The sequence below is a fragment of the Ranitomeya imitator genome, chromosome 1, assembly GCF_032444005.1.
Source record: "Ranitomeya imitator isolate aRanImi1 chromosome 1, aRanImi1.pri, whole genome shotgun sequence".
NCBI classification, from domain to species: domain Eukaryota; kingdom Metazoa; phylum Chordata; class Amphibia; order Anura; family Dendrobatidae; genus Ranitomeya; species Ranitomeya imitator.
The window spans coordinates 695,322,879-695,341,911 of NC_091282.1; the positions used below are offsets into that span (position 1 = coordinate 695,322,879).

Below are 19,033 nucleotides of genomic sequence, written 5' to 3' on the forward strand. Positions count from 1 at the left end.
CAGAATGCTAGCGTTTTCCAAGCGATCTGTATCATCGCTTGGAAAACTGATTGACAGGTTGGTCACACTTGTCAAACATAGTGTTTGACAAGTGTGACCAACTTTTTACCATTGGTGCTGCCTATACAGCATCAATAGTAAAAAGATCTAATGTTAAAAATAATTTTAAAAAAAGTCATATTTTCACCTTCCGCCGTCCCCGGCAGTCTTCCCGCTCCTCGCAGCGTTCCCGCTCCTCAAGATGCTTCCGCTCCCAATAATGCCTAGCAGCAATGACCTCGGATGACGTAGCGGTCTCATATATATTAATACTTCATCCAGCGCTAGATATCAGAAAAGCCGGTAATTCAATTGCCGGCTTTTCCTATCTCCTTCCTAAACCCGACATATGAGACCTGGTTTACATACAGTAAACCATCTCATATCCTTTTTTTTTTGCATATTCCACACTAGTAATGTTAGTAGTGTGTATGTGCAAAATTTGAGTGCTCTAGCTATTAAAGGGTTAAATCGCAGAAAAAATTGGCGTGGGCTTTTTAATAATGTGTGTGTGTTTTATTAACCCTTTACTAGTATTGGATTAATAATGGATAGGTGTCATAATTGACGACTCTCCATTATTAATCTGGCTTAATGTCACCTTACAATAGCAAGGTGACATTAACCCTTCATTACCCCATATCCCACCGCTACACGGGAATGGGAAGAGAGTGGCCAAGTGCCAGAATAGGCGCATCTTCCAGATGTGCCTTTTCTGGGGTGGCTGGGGGCAGGTGTTTTTAGCCAGGCGGGGGGCAATAAGCATGGACCCTCTCCAGGCTATTAATATCTGCCCTCAGTCACTGGCTTTACTACTCTGGCGGAGAAAATTGTGCGGGAGCCCACGCCAATTTTTTTCCGGGATTTAACCCTTTAATTTAATAGCTAGAGACCCCAAATTTGACACACACTTCTTACATTACTAAAGAGAAATATGTAATAAAAGAAGGGATATGAGATGGTTTATTGTATGTAAACCATGTCTCATATCCTGTCGGGTTTGTGAAGGAGATAGCAAAAGCCGGCAATTGAATAATTGAATTACCGGCTTTTCTGCTATCTAGCACTGAATTAAATATATATATATATATATATATATACACTGTATATATGTTTTTAAGAATATTTGAGCCGATGAATCCATGATATGTCCATTTTGCAAGCCTGCGAGAAAAAATTGCCGTATGGAAGCCATACGGATGACACACGGATAAATTTGTGCGTAAAAATCACATCCTCGCATTGAATACAGATCAGTGTTTTGGGACAATTGCTGCGTATTACGGCCGTAAAAAAAACGGACCGTATTTACTTACGCCTAGTGTGACGCCGGCCTTAATCAGTAATTAATCAATTCTTTGTTATCAGATATAAATGAGATCTTATCTGTCATTGTAATCCTGCCTGTGATGATAACGAGATTTCTGAAAACAACAGGAAGTATAAGATGAAATACTTCCAATGGCCAGTGTTTCCACTGCATGATAGATAGATAGATAGATAGATAGATAGATAGATAGATAGATAGATAGATAGATAGATAGATAGATAGATAGATAGATAGATGGATGGATGGATGGATGGATAGATAGATGGATAGATAGAAACTAGCAATTGGTGAAAAAAATGTTTTTTTCCTTTCTGTTTTTCACACAAGTCAAAAATTAAAAAGCAGTACACTAGTATCAACCTAATGTTAGCACTCTATAAAGTAATAAAGTTAAAGTAAAGATATAATTAGGGTCTCAAAAACAATCTCATATCAATCCCTATTCCAATTAAACTTTATTGATTAAAAGAACCCACAATTGGTTCACACCACCAAGTGACCAAATACAACCACAAACTGAACCAAGTGCTCATAAAAAAACTTTTTTTTTTTTAAAATTGGGGTAATCTAGACGTCCCTGGTGTGTTGTCTAAGCTCACACCTACATGACCGCAGGGGTTGGCACCTTAGAAGGGAAGCGTTATGGTGCCCCCGCTCCACGATGGCTATCCCTAAGGACCCTATTGCACCCTGCCACCACTAGGGAATCCCTCTACCCAAAATCTAGAGGGACCACGAACAATAGACATAGATAATTCCTATGCTGAAGGAAACCCTAGATCCCAACACATTAGAAACAATATAAATTGAACACATAAGGCATGCTCGTGGCACAACTGGTGAAAAAGTCGGTACACAAAAAAACCTTTCACATATGTAGCACCTGATGTTGATGGGTTACTCATATAAACACCAAGTTGGCTATTGAGAAGGTTTAAACACACTGACCATCTGAGACCCTTATCGTACAATAGCTATAGATTCTGGAGACGACATTATACCATGATACATTTATTGGCAGATCAGGGTCAGTCCAGGAGCAATTAGATTCATATGCCCCCTGACCACATAAATGAATCCAGCCACTCAGATTCTAATGTCTCGGGAAAAGAAAAAAAAATATATATATATATATTTAACGCTCCCAGATAGGTCATACCAATATGTAAAGCAAAAGATGCTCAATGAGCACATCAGATAAATATTGATACTCATCTTTTTTCACCCGCTAAGTAAATAATAACGCCTCAACGCGTTTCGCCTCATTAGGCGGCTTGATTTCAGGATATCATGTGTCCCAATGTGGTGCAGTCGCCCCAGAGGACCCCTTTAAGCAGCGTCGGCCACCCCTGGCCAAATATCACATGCGGCGTCTCGAACATACTACATTAGACTTTATTCCCATTTCCATTAACACCCTTTTTACTGGACGCCCAGGGTCACGGCCACCATGACCACCTCTTTAAAGGGAACCTGTCACCCCGAAAATCGCGGGTGAGGTAAGCCCACCGGTATCAGGGGCTTATCTACAGCATTCTGTAATGCTGTAGATAAGCCCCTGATGTTACCTGAAAGAGGAGAAAAAGACGTTAGATTATACTCACCCAGGGGCGGTGCCACTGCTGGTCCGGTCAGATGGGCGTCTCTGGTCCGCTGCGGCGCCTCCCATCTTCATTCCAAGACGTCCTCTTCTGATCTTCAGCCACGGCTCCGGCGCAGGCGTACTTTGCCCTGTTGAGGGCAGAACAAAGTACTGCAGTGCGCAGGCGCCGGAAAGGTCAGAGAGGCCCAGCACCTGTGCACTGCAGTACTTTGTTCTGCCCTCAACAGGGCAAAGTACGCCTGCGCCGGAGCCGTGGCTGAAGATCAGAAGAGGACGTCTTGGAATGAAGATGGGAGGCGCCGAAGCGGACCTGAGACACCCATCGGAGCAGATGCATGTAAAGAAGCTGCGGAGACACCATCACGTGTTTCTCAACACGTGGTGGTGTCTCCGCGGTGTTGGATGTTTTGGTCTCCCCGAGGCCAATCATCTGTGCCTTTATAGCCTTTTTACTAGGCAATGCTCCTAATAGCCAGATTCCTACTCCACACTGATGAGGGGTAAAAACCCTGAAACAGCTGTCTGTGGATGGATACCATGCTTGGCATAGGTGGCTTTCCTTCATAGGATGCTGCCCTTCCCGTGGTTGTTCCTTCCCGGGGAAAGGCCTGGCTATTCACTGCTTGCGTCGAGAAACACGTGATGGTGTCTCCGCAGCTTCTTTACTTACATCTGCATATTTCCCATAAGGGATGGGGGCAGTGTTCTGGAATCACTGCGTTGAGAAACACGTGATGGTGTCTCCGCGGTGTTGGATGTTTTGGTCTCCCCGAGGCCAATCATCTGTGCCTTTATACCCATCGGAGCAGGACCGCCCCTGGGTGAGTATTATTATTATTATACATTTTTATAGCGCCATTTATTCCATGGCGCTTTACATGTGAATACGGGGCAAATATAGACAATTACATTAAACATGAGCCGATAACAAGGCACACGAGTACATAAGGAGGGAGGACCCTGCCCGCGAGGGCTCACAGTCTGCAGGGGGTGGGTGAGGATACACTAGGAGAGGGAAGAGCTGGCTGTGCGGCTGTTCAGTAGGTTGAGGATCACTGCAGGCTGTAGGCTTGTCGGAAGAGATGAGTCTTCAGGTTCTTTTTGAAGGTTTCTATGGTAGGCGCAAGTCTGATGTGTTGGGGTAGAGAGTTCCAGAGTATGGGGGAAGCTCGGGAGAAGTCTTGGATGCGGTTATGGGAAGAAGAGATGAGAGGGGAGTAGAGAAGGAGGTCTTGGGAGGATCGGAGGTCGCGTGTAGGTAGGTACCGGGAGACCATGTCACAGATGTATGGAGGAGACAGGTTGTGGATGGCTTTGTATGTCAGTGTGAGGGTTTTGAACTGGAGTCTCTGGGCGATAGGAAGCCAGTGAAGGGCTTGACACAGGGGAGAGGCTGGGGAATAGCGGGGGGACAGGTGGATTAGTCGGGCAGCAGAGTGTAGGATGGATTGGAGTGGTGCTAGAGGGGAGTCCAGAGAGTAGGAGGTTGCAGTAGTCGAGGCGGGAGATGATAAGGGCATGCACTAGCGTTTTTGCAGTGTAATAATAAGAGTATAATCTAACCTCTTTTTCTTATCTTACAGGATACATCAGGGGCTTATCTACAGCATTACAGAATGCTGTAGATAAGCCCCTGATGCTGGTGGGCTTACCTCACCCGCGATTTTCGGGGTGACAGGTTCCCTTTAAGAACAGAACTGGCCCAGTATCCAGTTCCCCGACAGTCCTAGTGGGCACTCCAACTTGGCGTCACGAACAGGATACATACCCTGGCATTGCCGGGTACTGTATGCCATAGACTTTGTTACACTGAGTGATAACTGCCATTGCTGCGCCACGTGGCACACGAGGAACAGAGGAGGTGCGCCTTCATGGGCGGAGCCAGAGAAAAAGAGCGCGAAAGGAAGCTGCACTCTGTGCTCTGCGTATGAAAAGCAGGAGGCCCCGGGCTTGAGAACCGGAAGGAGCAGCACCATCCTGATTGCCGGTGTTTTGTTTTTCTCATGTTCTCCATTGTGGGCAAAGTTTGGGGGTTTCCTGATGTTTTCGCCCAATTTGTCAATTCCAACCGGGAATCATTTTTAAGTAAGAATTTGACTTTGCGCCAAATTGATAAACTGCATGTGCCATTTAGAAGAATTCACAGACAGAGGATTTGTGGATAATCTGCGCTGCTGGTATTACGGTAGATCCATTTCCACAAAGGAGGTGTTAGTGGTTTTTCTTTATTCAGTCAAATAGAAATACAAAAAAAAGCTGATAAGACCCGAGTGTGAACCCACCCTAGCTTTCTTTCCTTGGTTTGATGATCCTATTTGAAAGACCCTAATGCTTTTTTTCCAACTAGTTTCTCCATTTTTAAGAATTCGGTGGTAAAAAAAAAAAAGTCATTAAAAAATGCAAGTGATGGAAGTATTTTTTTTTAAGTCATGGATCACTTAAGCAAAAGCCGATGGGCCAGAGGCAAAAAAAACTGTGAAAAAGAGGTTGTCTGTGCGAAATTACGGTTTAATCGCTAGGAAAATCTAAGATTTTTTTTTGTTCATGTAAAAATATTGCTTAAACCTTTTTATTTAACGAACAAGAAAATGAACAGATGTTAATGAACGAATAGCTAGAAAAGGTGGAAATGCGGTCTTGTGATTGGCAACCAATCAGAGTGCAGCTTTCCCTTGTCCTGCATTCTGTGGTTGCTATGGGTAACGCTACAATATTCCATAGCACCCCTATAGCTATGGCAGCAGGCTGGGGAGGAAGCCGGCCTCCATGCTGACTGTTTCTCTGCTAGCTGAGCTCCTGTGACTTTCTCTTTCCGGTCTACATTGTTCTCCTCTCTCAGGACTTCCGCTGGCGAGTTCTGGCACCACAGTGCGCATGCGTACTCGGGATACTCGTCTCCTAGCAACCAGCTGCGCGACTGTAAGCAACGAGATCATGGTGAGTACCGGCGGCGGAGCGCCGTGCTCCCGGTAACGAGTCGGTTTACGGTCGGTGCAGGCGGCCCGGTAACACGGGCGGTGCCGGTGATGAGGCGGGGGGCGACATGGCTGCATCTGCCCATATTAAGCCGTGTGTTACTTCGGGGCTGAGCCCGGTCTTCCCACTACGTGAGGCTTTAGTCAGGGAATGCTGGGACTTGTAGTGTGCTGGCCCTTTAGATTCCAGATTGTTAGTAAACCCTCCTATTCACTGCTGTTAGTTCTGTCTCTTTTCTATTTATTGGAACGTTGTTGTCGCCACCGGCAACGGAGTGTTGTAATGTGACGTATGGGGCTGACGGAGAGCGTATGGGGTCAGTCCTAAAATTGTCCCATAATATAGGCCAGACATCGGGGTGAAGGTTGTGATGGCGGCACGGACTTTCCTCCGCTGTGTAACCCCTCTTTAGCCATCAGAAGCAATAGGTGCTGTTGTTTTTTTGTTTTGCGTTCTTTTTTGGGGGGTGGACTAGTTGTAGTTTTAGATTACCACATTTACCATACAATGTAGGGCTGCACTAGTGGTGGCGACGGTGGCTCAGTGGTTGGCACGGTGGCTCAGTGGTTAGCACTTTTCCATTGCAGCGCTGGGGTCCTGGGTTCAAATCCCACCTTGGACAACATCTGCAAAGAGTTTGTATGTGCTCTCCGTGTTTGCGTGGGTTTCCTCCGGGCACTCCGGTTTCCTCCCACATTCCAAAGACATACTGATAGGGAATCTAGATTGTGAGCCCCAACGGGGACAGCGATGATGATGTATGTAAAGGGCTGCACAATATATGATAGTGCTATATAAGTGAGTAAAATAAAAAATTTTAAAATGTGCGTTGAACTGGTGAAAACAAAATGCAATTCAGCTATTGCTTTTTTTTTTGTTTGTGATTTTTTTTAAAGTTTTTTTGTATATTTTTCATTGTGCAGTAAAAATATCATGGTTTATTGCCGATGAGTACAAGTAACGAAAATAAGTAATGAAAACAGACATAGCCCATGTAAATCAGCGGGCCCCCTCTCCTTCCGTTTTAAATGGGAATGCACAGGATCCCAGTTCCGTTTACCTGTTTTGTTTGTTGGAACAGACCGATGGAGACGAGAAGACGGACATGGGAGAGGAACCTTAGCCACCTTAGGCTTCAGAAGCCATGGTCCATAAAAGTGTGGCTGAATGAACAGCTGCGTGGTTTTTCCTATTGAAAATAATGGGACGTGTTTGGGTGGTTTTCATCACTCTGATTCTGGCGTGAATTCTCTTAAAGGGACACTGTCACCTAAATTTGGAGGGAACAATCTTCAGCCATGGAGGCGGGGTTTTTGATTCACCCTTTCCTTACCCGCTGGCTGCAATATTAGATTGAAGTTCATTCTCTGTCCTCCATAGTACACGCCTGCGTAAGGCAAGTTTCCCTTGTGCAGGCATGTACTATGGAGGACAGAGAATGAACTTCAATCCAATATTGCAGCCAGCATGCAGCCAGCGGGTAAGGAAAGGGTGAATCAAAAACCCCGCCTCCATGGCTGAAGATTGTTCCCTCCAAATTCAGGTGACAGTGTCCCTTTAAGAACATCAGTGTGAATGAATCGGTAATGCAAGTATTGAAGTACATGATCCTACCACCAGTGGCATATATCCTGGTATATGTATATGTCCTTCATCCTGATATTTCTGGCCCTCATCCTGGCATATGTCCCCCATTCTGCCGCTGTTCTTTAATGTATAGAAAATGATAAAACCTTATACTGACCAGAGGCGTACATAGAAGTCATGGGGCCCCATAGCAAAAATATAATGCACTTTCCATAGTTCTCCATATAGTATAATGCACATCCCATAGTCCACCATATATAATATAGTATAATGCACAGCCCATAGACTTCTCTATAGTATATTGCATCCCTCATAGTCCTACATACAGTATAATGCATCCCCCATAGTACGCCTTATAGTGTAATGCACAGCCCATAATCATACATGTAATATAATGCACAACCCAATGTCCTCCATATATTATAATTCACAGTCCATAGTCATTCATGTAATATAATACACAGCCCATAGTCATACATGTAATATAATGCACAGCTCATAGTCCTCCATACTGTATAATGCAGACTATAGTCCTCAATACCGCTTCACGCGCACCTCATAGTCATCCATGTAGTATGATTTACACCCATAGTCATCCACGTAGTATAATTCAGACCCCATAGTCATCCATGTAGTATAATGCATACCCCATAGTCATCCATGTAGTATAATTTACACCCATAGTCATCCATGTAGTATAATGCACACCCCATAGTCATCCATGTAGTATAATGCACACCCCATAGTCATCCATGTAGTCTAATGTACACCCCATAGTCATCCATGTAGTATAATGCACACCCCATAGTCATCCATGTAGTCTAATGCACACCCCATAGTCATCCATGTAGTCTAATGCACACCTCATAGTCATCCATGTAGTCTAATGCACACCCCATAGTCATCCATGTAGTCTAATGCACACCCCATAGTCATCCATTTAGTATAATGCACACCCCATAGTCATCCATGCAGTATAATGCTCAGCTCCTAAGCATACATGTAGTATAATGCACACCCCATAGTCATCTATGTAGTATAATGCACACCCCATAGTCATCCATGTAGTATAATGCACACCCCATAGTCATCCATGTAGTATAATGCACACCCCATAGTCATCCATGTAGTCTAATGCACACCCCATAGTCATCCATGAAGTATAATGCACACCCAATAGTCATCCATGTAGTATAATGCACACCCCATAGTCATCCATGTAGCATAATGCACACCCCATAGTCATCCTTGTAGTATAATGCACACCCCATAGTCATCCATGTAGTATAATGCACACCCCATAGTCATCCATGTAGTATAATGCACACCCCATAGTCATAGGCATACATGTAATATAATGCAGCTCATAGTCATTCAATTTGTAGGTAAAAGAACACCAGCACTCATCGAATCCTTGTGGCTATAAGTTCTTTATTCCAAATTATATGGACATAATTCAGTGGTATGCAGATGTGACTGGGAAGAAAAAGGTGGACGACAATCTTTTCATGTCTACCTGACTCTTCTACGGGTCTGTTGTGCACCTTCTTCCCCGCCACACCTGCATACCGCTAAATTATGTCCATATAATTTGGAATAAAGGACTTTTAGCTACAAGGATTCGATGAGTGTTGCTTTTCGGTTTCCTAAAAATTGCATACCTTGGTCTCCGCATATGCACCATCGTAATAATTCTTAAAATGTTGCTATAGTCTGTGACTATACAGCTCTTGCAAAAATTAAGAGAGCACTGCACAGTTTTATAAAAATCAGCTTCTCTACATGTCTGACAGCCGTTCCATTCCAGTGTCAGTTGAATGCCAACCAGAGTACACCTCATTCTACTTACTGTGCTTCTGATAAGGTGATCACCTGAACCAAATCTTATTTAACGAAGGAAAGTATAAAAAACAGTGCTGTGGTTTTCACAATCCTATAGGACAAGCTGGATGGTAAAACAAGTGCTAGTATTAGCCCAAAAGTAATAGGAATGAAAAAATAACTTTTAACCATGCCAAAGGAGTTGAAAGAAAAGTCTTGAGTGAGGAAAAGAAGGGCTCAATTCTAGCTTTACTAGCAGAAAGACACAGTGAGCGTCATGTTGCCTCCATCCTTAAAATTTCTAAGACGGTGGTCCATTACAACAAGGTCAAGCAGCAGACATTGGGGACAACAAAGCTACAGATCGGCAGAGGGCGAAAACTACTCTCCACTGACCGGGATGACCGTCATCTTATTCAAATGTCACTCAGCAACCGCAGGATGACATCAAGTGACCTACAAAAGGAATGGCAAATGGCAGCTGGGGTGAAGTGCACGGCAAGAACAGCTCATAACAGGCTCCTAGAGGCAGGACTGAAGTCATGTAAAGCTAGAAAAAAGCCTTTCATCAATGAGAAGCAAAGGAGAGCCAGGCTGAAGTTTGCTAAAGACCATAAGGATTGGACCATAGAGGACTGGAGTAAGGTACAGTATATACTCGAGTATAAGCCGACCCGAGTATAAGCCGACCCCCCTAATTTTGCCACAAAAAACTGGGAAAACTTATTGACTCGAGTATAAGCCTAGGGTGGAAATGCAACATTTACCGGTGAATTTCAAAAATAAAAATAGATCATTATTTCCCCATAGCTGTGCCCCATATAGTGCTCTGCACCGTTCATTTTGTCCCATAGCTGTGCCCCATATAGTGCTCTGCACCGTTCATTTTGTCCCATAGCTGTGCCCCATATAGTGCTCTGCACCGTTCATTTTGTCCCATAGCTGTGCCCCATATAGTGCTCTGCACCGTTCATTTTGTCCCATAGCTGTGCCCCATATAGTGCTCTGCACCGTTCATTTTGTCCCATAGCTGTGTCCCATACTGTGCTCTGCACCGTTCATTATTGCCCTATATCTGTGCCCCATATATGCTCTGCACCGTTCATTATTGCCCCATATCTGTGCCCCATATATGCTCTGCACCGTTCATTTTGTCCCATAGCTCTGCCCCATACTGTGCTCTGCACCGTTCATTTTGTCCCATACTGTGCTCTGCACCGTTCATTTTGTCCCATAGCTGTGCCCCATACTGTGCTCGGCACCGTTCATTATTGCCCCATATCTGTGCCCCATATACAGTGCTCTGCACCGTTCAATTTGTCCCATAGCTCTGCCCCATACAGTGCTCTGCACCGTTCATTGTGCCCCATATCTGTGCCCCATATACAATGCTCTGCACCGTTCATTATTGCCCCATATCTGTGCCCCATATAGTGCTCTGCACCGTTCATTTTGTCCCATAGCTCTGCCCCATACAGTGCTCTGCACCGTTCATTGTGCCCCATAGCTGTGCCCCATATACAGTGCTCTGCACCGTTCATTGTGCCCCATAGCTGTGCCCCATATACAGTGCTCTGCACCGTTCATTGTGCCCCATAGCTGTGCCCCATATACAGTGCTCTGCACCGTTCATTGTGCCTCATAGCTGTGCCCCATATACAGTGCTCTACACCGTTCATTGTGCCCCATAGCTGTGCCCCATATACAGTGCTCTGCACCGTTCATTGTGCCCCATAGCTGTGCCCCATATACAGTGCTCTGCACCGTTCATAGTGCCCCATATACAGTGCTCTGCACCGTTCATATTTCCCCATATATGCTCCACATAAATCTGTGCTGCTGCTGCTGCAATAAAAAAAAAAAAAAAAACACATACCTCTCTTGCTTGCAGCTCCCAGCGTCCGGGCCCGGCGCCTCCATCTTCCCGGCGTCTCTGCTCTGACTGATCAGGCAGAGGGCGCTGCGCACACTATATGCGTCATCGCGCCCTCTGACCTGAACAGTCAGAGCGCAGACGCCGGGAAGATGGAGGCGCCGGGAAGATGGAGCGACGCCCGGCGGCTGGAACGCGGACAGGTGAATATAAAATACCTAGTCCCAGCGATCCTGACGCTCACTCTGCCTGTCACACTGTCTTCGGTGCCGCAGCCTCTTTCTCTATCAGCGGTCACCGGCACCGCTGATTAGAGAAATGAATATGCGGCTCCACCCCTATGGGAGGTGGAGCCGCCTATTCATTTTTCTAATGAGCGGTCCCACGTGACCGCTGAAGAGGGGAAGAACTGCAGCACCGAAGACCGTGGGACGGCAGGGACAGCATCAGGATCGCTGGGACTAGGTAAGTATGCCTCAGCGCCCTCTCCCCCTCACCCGCCGACCCTGCCACCCACCTTGACTCGAGTATAAGCCGAGAGGGGCACTTTCAGCCCAAAAATTTGGGCTGAAAATCTCTGCTTATACTCGAGTATATACGGTAATCTTCTCTCATTAGTCTAATTTTAAGCTTTGCCCTACACCTGGTCGTCTAATGGTTAGGCGGAGACCTGGAGAGGCACACAAGCCACAGTGTCTTGCACCCACTGTGAAATTTGGTGGAGGATTGGTGATGATCTAGGGATGCTTCGGCAAGGCTGGAATTGGGTAGGTTAATCTTTTTGAAGGACGTATGAATGAAGCCTCATACAAGGTTATTCTGGAAAAACAGTTGATTCCTTCTGCTCAATGTTCCCCAACTCTGAGGACTGGTTTTCCCAGCAGGACAATGCGCCATGCCGCACAGCTAGGTCAATCAAGAGGTGGATGAAGGACCACATCAAACCCCTGTCATGGCCAGCCAAATCTCCAGACCTGAACCTCATTGAAAACCTCTGGAATGTAATCAAGTGGATGATGGATAGTCACAAGCCATAAAACAAAGAACTGCTTACATTTTTGCACCAGAAGCAGTGTAAAGACTGGTGGAAAGCATGCCAAGACGCATGAAAGCTGTGATTAAACATCATGGTTATTCCACAAAATATTGATTTCTGAACTCTTCCTGAGTTAAAACATTAGTATTGTTGTTTCTAAATGATTATGAACTTGTTTTTTTTCTTTTTTTTTGCATTATTTGAGGTCTGCAAGCGATGCATTTTTTTTTTGTTATTTTGACCATTTCTCCTTTTCAGAAAAAAAATACAAAATTTATTGCTTGGAACTTCGGAGACATGTTGTCAAAAGTTTATAGAATAAAAGAACAATTTACATTTTACTCAAAAATATACCTATAAAGAGAAAAATCAGACAAACTGAACATTTTTCAGTGGTCTCTAAATTTTTGCCAGAACTGTATATTTAAGCGTTAGAATACTGGTGCTTAAATACTTTTACTTTTTATCATTGCCCACCCCCCCCCCCCCATAGTCATTGATACATTTTAGTGCATAGCCCATAGTCATATGTATACAGGGTGGGCCATTTATATGGATACACCTAAATAAAATGGGAATGGTTGGTGATATCAACTTCCTGTTTGTGACACATTAGTATATGGGAGGGGGAAAACTTTTCAAGATAGGTGGTGACCATGGCGGCCATTTTGAAGTCGGCCATTTTGGATCCAAGTTTATTTTTTCCAATGGGAAGAGGGTCATGTGACACATCCAACTTATTGAGAATTTCACAAGAAAAACAATGGTGTGCTTGGTTTTAACGTAACTTTATTCTTTCATGAGTTATTTACAAGTTTATGACTACTTGTAAAATGTGTTCACACACTGATAGCAACACCACAGAAGAAATGCTAGCACAGGTTTCGTGTATCCATTGTTTCAGATACTGCACATCTCCTATATTCACAGCACAGGCAATTGCCTTCAGATGACCCCAAAGATAAAAGTCTAAAGGTACCTTCACACTGAACAACATTACAACGATAGCGATCCGTGACGTTGCAGCGTCCTGGATAGCGATATCGTTGTGTTTGACACGCAGCAGCGATCAGGATCCTGCTGTGACATCGCTGGTCGGAGCTAGAAGGCCAGAACTTTATTTCGTCGCTGGATCACCCGCTGACATCGCTGAATTGGTGTGTGTGACGCCGATCCAGCGATGTGTTCACTGGTAACCAGGGTAAACATCGGGTTACTAAGCGCAGGGTCGCGCGGGCGTTCAGTGGTATGAGCCGTGGTCCATGCAGTCTTGCTAAAGAAAGCCGGGCCAGCAGACAAGAGCACCCACTGACCCCGCTTCTCCGTAACAGGCGCGTTCCTCAACTCTTCCTTGTGGAATACAGAACAGTCAGTCCGATGGCGTATTTTTTTTCGGTATCTACTCAATCCATACAGCTGTTGTACTGCCTTGATTGATGTGGATGATTCACTGTGATCTGTGGATGACGCGTAGGCCAATTACTGCTAATGATAACTTACAAATTTTAACCCCTTTCTGCCATTAGACGTACTATTGCGTCCATGTGGGGTGGGCTTTACTTCCCAAGGACGCAATAGTACGTCATATGCGATCGGCAGCGCTCACGGGGGGAGCGCCGCCGATCGCGGCCGGGTGTCAGCTGTTTATCGCAGCTGACATCCGGCACTATGTGCCAGGAGCGGTCACGGACCGCCCCCGGCACATTAACCCCCGGCACACCGCGATCAAAGATGATCGCGATGTGCCGGCGGTGCAGGGAAGCACCGCGCAGGGAGGGGGCTCCCTGCGGGCTTCCCTGAGCCCCCCGCAGCAACGCGATGTGATCGCGTTGCTGCGAGGGTCTCACCTCCCTCCCTGCTCCCTCCAGCCCCGGATCCAAGATGGCCGCGGATCCGGGTCCTGCAGGGAGGGAGGTGGCTTCACAGAGCCTGCTCAGAGCAGGCACTGTGAAGCAGCCTGCACTCCTATCAGATCAGTGATCTGACAGAGTGCTGTGCAAACTGTCAGATCACTGATCTGTGATGTCCCCCCTGGGACAAAGTAAAAAAGTAAAAAAAAAAAATTTCAAATGTGTAAAAAAAAATAAAAAAAAATATTCCAAAATAATGAAAAAAAAAAAATATATTATTCCCATAAATACATTTCTTTATCTAAATAAAAAAAAAAAAACAATAAAAGTACACATATTTAGTATCGCCGCGTCCGTAACGGCCCGACCTATAAAACTGGCCCACTAGTTAACCCCTTCAGTAAACACCGTAAGAAAAAAAAAAAAAAAACGAGGCAAAAAACAACGCTTTATTATCATACCGCCGAACAAAAAGTGGAATAACACGCGATCAAAAAGACAGATATAAATAACCATGGTACCGCTGAAAACGTCATCTTGTCCCGCAAAAAACGAGCTGCCATACAGCATCATCAGCAAAAAATTAAAAAAGTTATAGTCCTGAGAATAAAGCGATGCAAAAATAATTATTTTTTCTATAAAATAGTTTTTATCGTATAAAAGCGCCAAAACATAAAAAAATGATATAAATGAGGTGTCGCTGTAATCGTACTGACCCGAAGAATAAAACTGCTTCATCAATTTTACCAAACGCGGAACGGTATAAACGCCTCCCCCAAAAGAAATTCATGAATAGCTGGTTTTTGGTCATTCTGCCTCACAAAAATCGGACTAAAAAGCGATCAAAAAATGTCACGTGCCCGAAAATGTTACCAATAAAAACATCAACTCGTCCCGCAAAAAACAAGACCTCACATGACTCTGTGGACCAAAATATAGAAAAATTATAGCTCTCAAAATGTGGTAACGCAAAAAATATTTTTTGCAATAAAAAGCGTCTTTCAGTGTGTGACGGCTGCCAATCATAAAAATCCGCTAAAAAACCCGCTATAAAAGTAAATCAAACCCCCCTTCATCACCCCCTTAGTTAGGGAAAAATTAAAAAAATGTATTTATTTCCATTTTCCCATTAGGGCTAGGGTTAGAGTTAGGGTTAGGGCTAGGGTTAGGGTTAGGGCTAGGGTTAGGGCTAGGGTTAGGGTTAGGGCTAGGGTTAGGGCTAGGGTTAGGGTTAGGGCTAGGGTTAGGGCTAGGGTTAGGGCTAGGGTTAGGGCTAGGGTTAGGGTTAGGGCTAGGGTTAGGGCTAGGGTTAGGGCTAGGGTTAGGGCTAGGGCTAGGGTTAGGGTTAGGGCTAGGGTTAGGGCTAGGGTTAGGATTAGGGTTAGGGCTAGGGTTAGGGCTAGGGCTACAGTTTGGGTTGGGGCTAAAGTTACAGTTAGGGTTTAGATTACATTTACGGTTGGGAATAGGGTTGGGATTAGGGTTAGGGGTGTGTCAGGGTTAGAGGTGTGGTTAGGGTTACTGTTAGGATTAGGGTTAGGGATGTGTTTGGATTAGGGTTTCAGTTATAATTGGGGGGTTTCCACTGTTTAGGCACATCAGGGGCTCTCCAAACGCGACATGGCGTCCGATCTCAATTCCAGCCAATTCTGCGTTGAAAAAGTAAAACAGTGCTTCTTCCCTTCCGAGCTCTCCCGTGTGCCCAAACAGGGGTTTACCCCAACATATGGGGTATCAGCGTACTCAGGACAAATAGGACAACAACTTTTGGGGTCCAATTTCTCCTGCTACCCTTGGGAAAATACAAAACTCGGGGCTAAAACATTTTTTGTGGGAAAAAAAAAGATTTTTTATTTTCACGGCTCTGCGTTATAAACTGTAGTGAAACACTTGGGGGTTCAAAGTTCTCACAACACATCTAGATTAGTTCCCTGGGGGGTCTAGTTTCCAATATGGGGTCACTTGTGGGGGGTTTCTACTGTTTAGGTACATTAGGGGTTCTGCAAACGCAATGTGACGTCTGCAGACCATTCCATCTAAGTCTGCATTCCAAATGGCGCTCCTTCCCTTCCGAGCTCTGCCATGCGCTCAAACGTTGGTTTCCCCCAACATACGGGGTATCAGCGTACTCAGGACAAATTGGACAACAACTTTTGGGGTCGAATTTCTCCTCTTACCCTCGGGAAAATACAAAACTGGGGGCTAAAAAATAATTTTGGGGGGAAAGATTTTTTTTTTTAATTTTCACGGCTCTGCGTTACAAACTGTAATGAAAAACTTGGGGGTTCAAAGCTATCACAACACATCTAGATGAGTTCCTTAGGGGGTCTAGTTTTCAAAATGGTGTCACTTGTGGGGGGTTTCTACTGTTTAGGTACATTAGGAGCTCTGCAAACGCAATGTGACACCTGCAGACCATTCCATCTAAGTCTGCATTCAAATGGCACTCCTTCCCTTCTGAGCCCTCCCATGTGCCCAAACAGTGGTTCCCCCCACATATGGTGTATCATCGCACTCAGGACAAATTGGGCAACAAATTTTGGGGTCCAATTTCTCCTGTTACCCTCAGGAAAATACAAAACTGGGGGCTAAAAAAATAATTTTTGTGGGAAAAATATTTTGTTTTATTTTTACGGCTCTGCATTATAAACTTCTGTGAAGCACTTGGTGGGTCAAAGTGCTCACCACACCTCTAGATAAGTTCCTTAGGGGGTCTACTTTCCAAAATGGTGTCATTTGTGGGGGGTTTCAATGTTTAGGCACATCAGTGGCTCTTCAAACGCAACATGGCGTCCCATCTCAATTCCTGTCAATTTTGCTTTGAAAAGTCAAACGGCGCTCCTTCCCTTCCGAGCTCTCCCATCCACCCAAACAGTGGTTTACCCCCACATATGGGGTATCAGCGTACTCAGGACAAATTGTACAACAACTTTTGGGGTCCAATTTCTTCTCTTACCCTTGGGAAAATAAAAAATTGGGGGCGAAAAGATAATTTTTGTGAAAAAATATGATTTTTTATTTTTACGGTTCTACATTATAAACTTCTGTGAAGCACTTGTTGGGTCAAAGTGCTCACCACACCTCTAGATAAGTTCCTTAGGGGGTCTACTTTCCAAAATGGTGTCACTTGTGGGGGGTTTCAATGTTTAGGCACATCAGTGGCTCTCCAAACGCAACATGGCGTCCCATCTCAATTCCTGTCAATTTTGCATTGAAAAGTCAAACGGCGCTCCTTCCCTTCCGAGCTCTCCCATCCGCCCAAACAGTGGTTTACCCCCACATATGGGCTATCAGCGTACTCAGGACAAATTGTACAACAACTTTTGGGGTCCAATTTCTTCTCTTACCCTTGGGAAAATAAAAAATTGGGGGCGAAAAGATAATTTTTGTGAAAAAATATGATTTTTTATTTTTACGGTTCTACATTATAAACTTCTGTGAAGCACTTGTTGGGTCAAAGTGCTCACCACACCTCTAGATAAGTTCCTTAGGGGGTCTACTTTCCAAAATGGTGTCACTTGTGGGGGGTTTCAATGTTTAGGCACATCAGGGGCTCTCCAAACGAAACATGGCGTCCCATCTCAATTCCAGTCAATTTTGCATTGAAAAGTCAAATGGCACTCCTTCGCTTCCGAGCTCTGCCATGCGCCCAAACAGTGGTTTACCCCCACATGTGGGGTATTGGCATACTCAGGACAAATTGTACAACAATGTTTGGGGTCCATTTTCTCCTGTTACCCTTGGTAAAATAAAACAAATTGGAGCTGAATTAAATTTTTTGTGAAAAAAAGTTAAATGTTCATTTTTATTTAAACATTCAAAAAATTCCTGTGAAGCACCAGAAGGGTTAATAAACTTCTTGAATATGGTTTTGAGCACCTTGAGGGGTGTAGTTTTTAGAATGGTGTCACACTTGGGTATTTTCTATCATATAGACCCCTCAAAATGACTTCAAATGAGATGTGGTCCCTAAAATAAAATGGTGTTGTAGAAATGAGAAATTGCTGGTCAACTTTTAACCCTTATAAATCCCTAACAAAAAAAAATTTTGGTTCCAAAATTGTGCTGATGTAAAGTAGACATGTGGAAAATGTTACTTATTAAGTATTTTGTGTGACATATCTCTGTGATTTAATTGCATAAAAATTCAAAGTTGGAAAATTGCGAAATTTTCATAATTTTCGCCAAATTTCCGTTTTTTTCACAAATAAACGCAGGTACTATCAAATAATTTTTACCATTGTCATGAAGTACAATATGTCACGAGAAAACAATGTCAGAATCACCAGGATCCATTGAAGCGTTCCAGAGTTATAACCTCATAAAGGGACAGTGGTCAGAATTGTAAAAATTGGCCCGGTCATTAACGTGCAAACCACCCTTGGGGGTAAAGGGGTTAAAGTACCGTATGAAGTCTCTAGATGATACTTACTAGCTGTGCGGAGTCGGGGTGGAGGGACACGGCATGGACTCCGCACAGCTAGTAAGTATCATCTAGAGACTTCATACTTTAAAATGTATAAGTTATCATTAGCAGTAATTGGCCTATACAGGGTTCATTGTTCTCAAATTCAGGACTAACATTGGCCACTTGGGTCCGGCAGTGGTCTGTGATAGTACGTAGTAGAGATATACCCCCTTTTTTTCAATTGGCACATGCACTTTAATATAGCATGAAGTTGCACGGAGTATTATTTGACATAAGGAGATGTTTATCAGCTCCAGAATATAGTATTATATATTAACACATTATAATACATATCTCTGTTCTAAGGTGTTTAACCCCTTCATGACCAGGGGATTTTTCGTTTTTCCGTGTTCGTTTTTCGCTCCCCTCCTTCCCAGAGCCATAACTTTTTTATTTTTCCGTCAATTTGGCCATGTGAGGGCTTATTTTTTGCGGGACGAGTTGTACTTT

At 44.3% G+C, this 19,033-nt stretch overlaps 1 protein-coding gene across 1 annotated transcript in view; it reads left to right on the forward strand.

The window, feature by feature from the left end:
• The first annotated feature begins 5,851 nt into the window (after positions 1–5,851).
• DNAL1 (dynein axonemal light chain 1) overlaps positions 5,852–19,033 on the forward strand; it is a 49,994-nt gene continuing 36,812 nt past the window's right edge. The window contains exon 1 of the mRNA XM_069730746.1: positions 5,852–5,909. Within this exon, the coding sequence (XP_069586847.1) occupies positions 5,907–5,909 (3 nt within the window). The 5' untranslated portion in view covers positions 5,852–5,906. The remainder of the gene's footprint in view (positions 5,910–19,033) is intronic.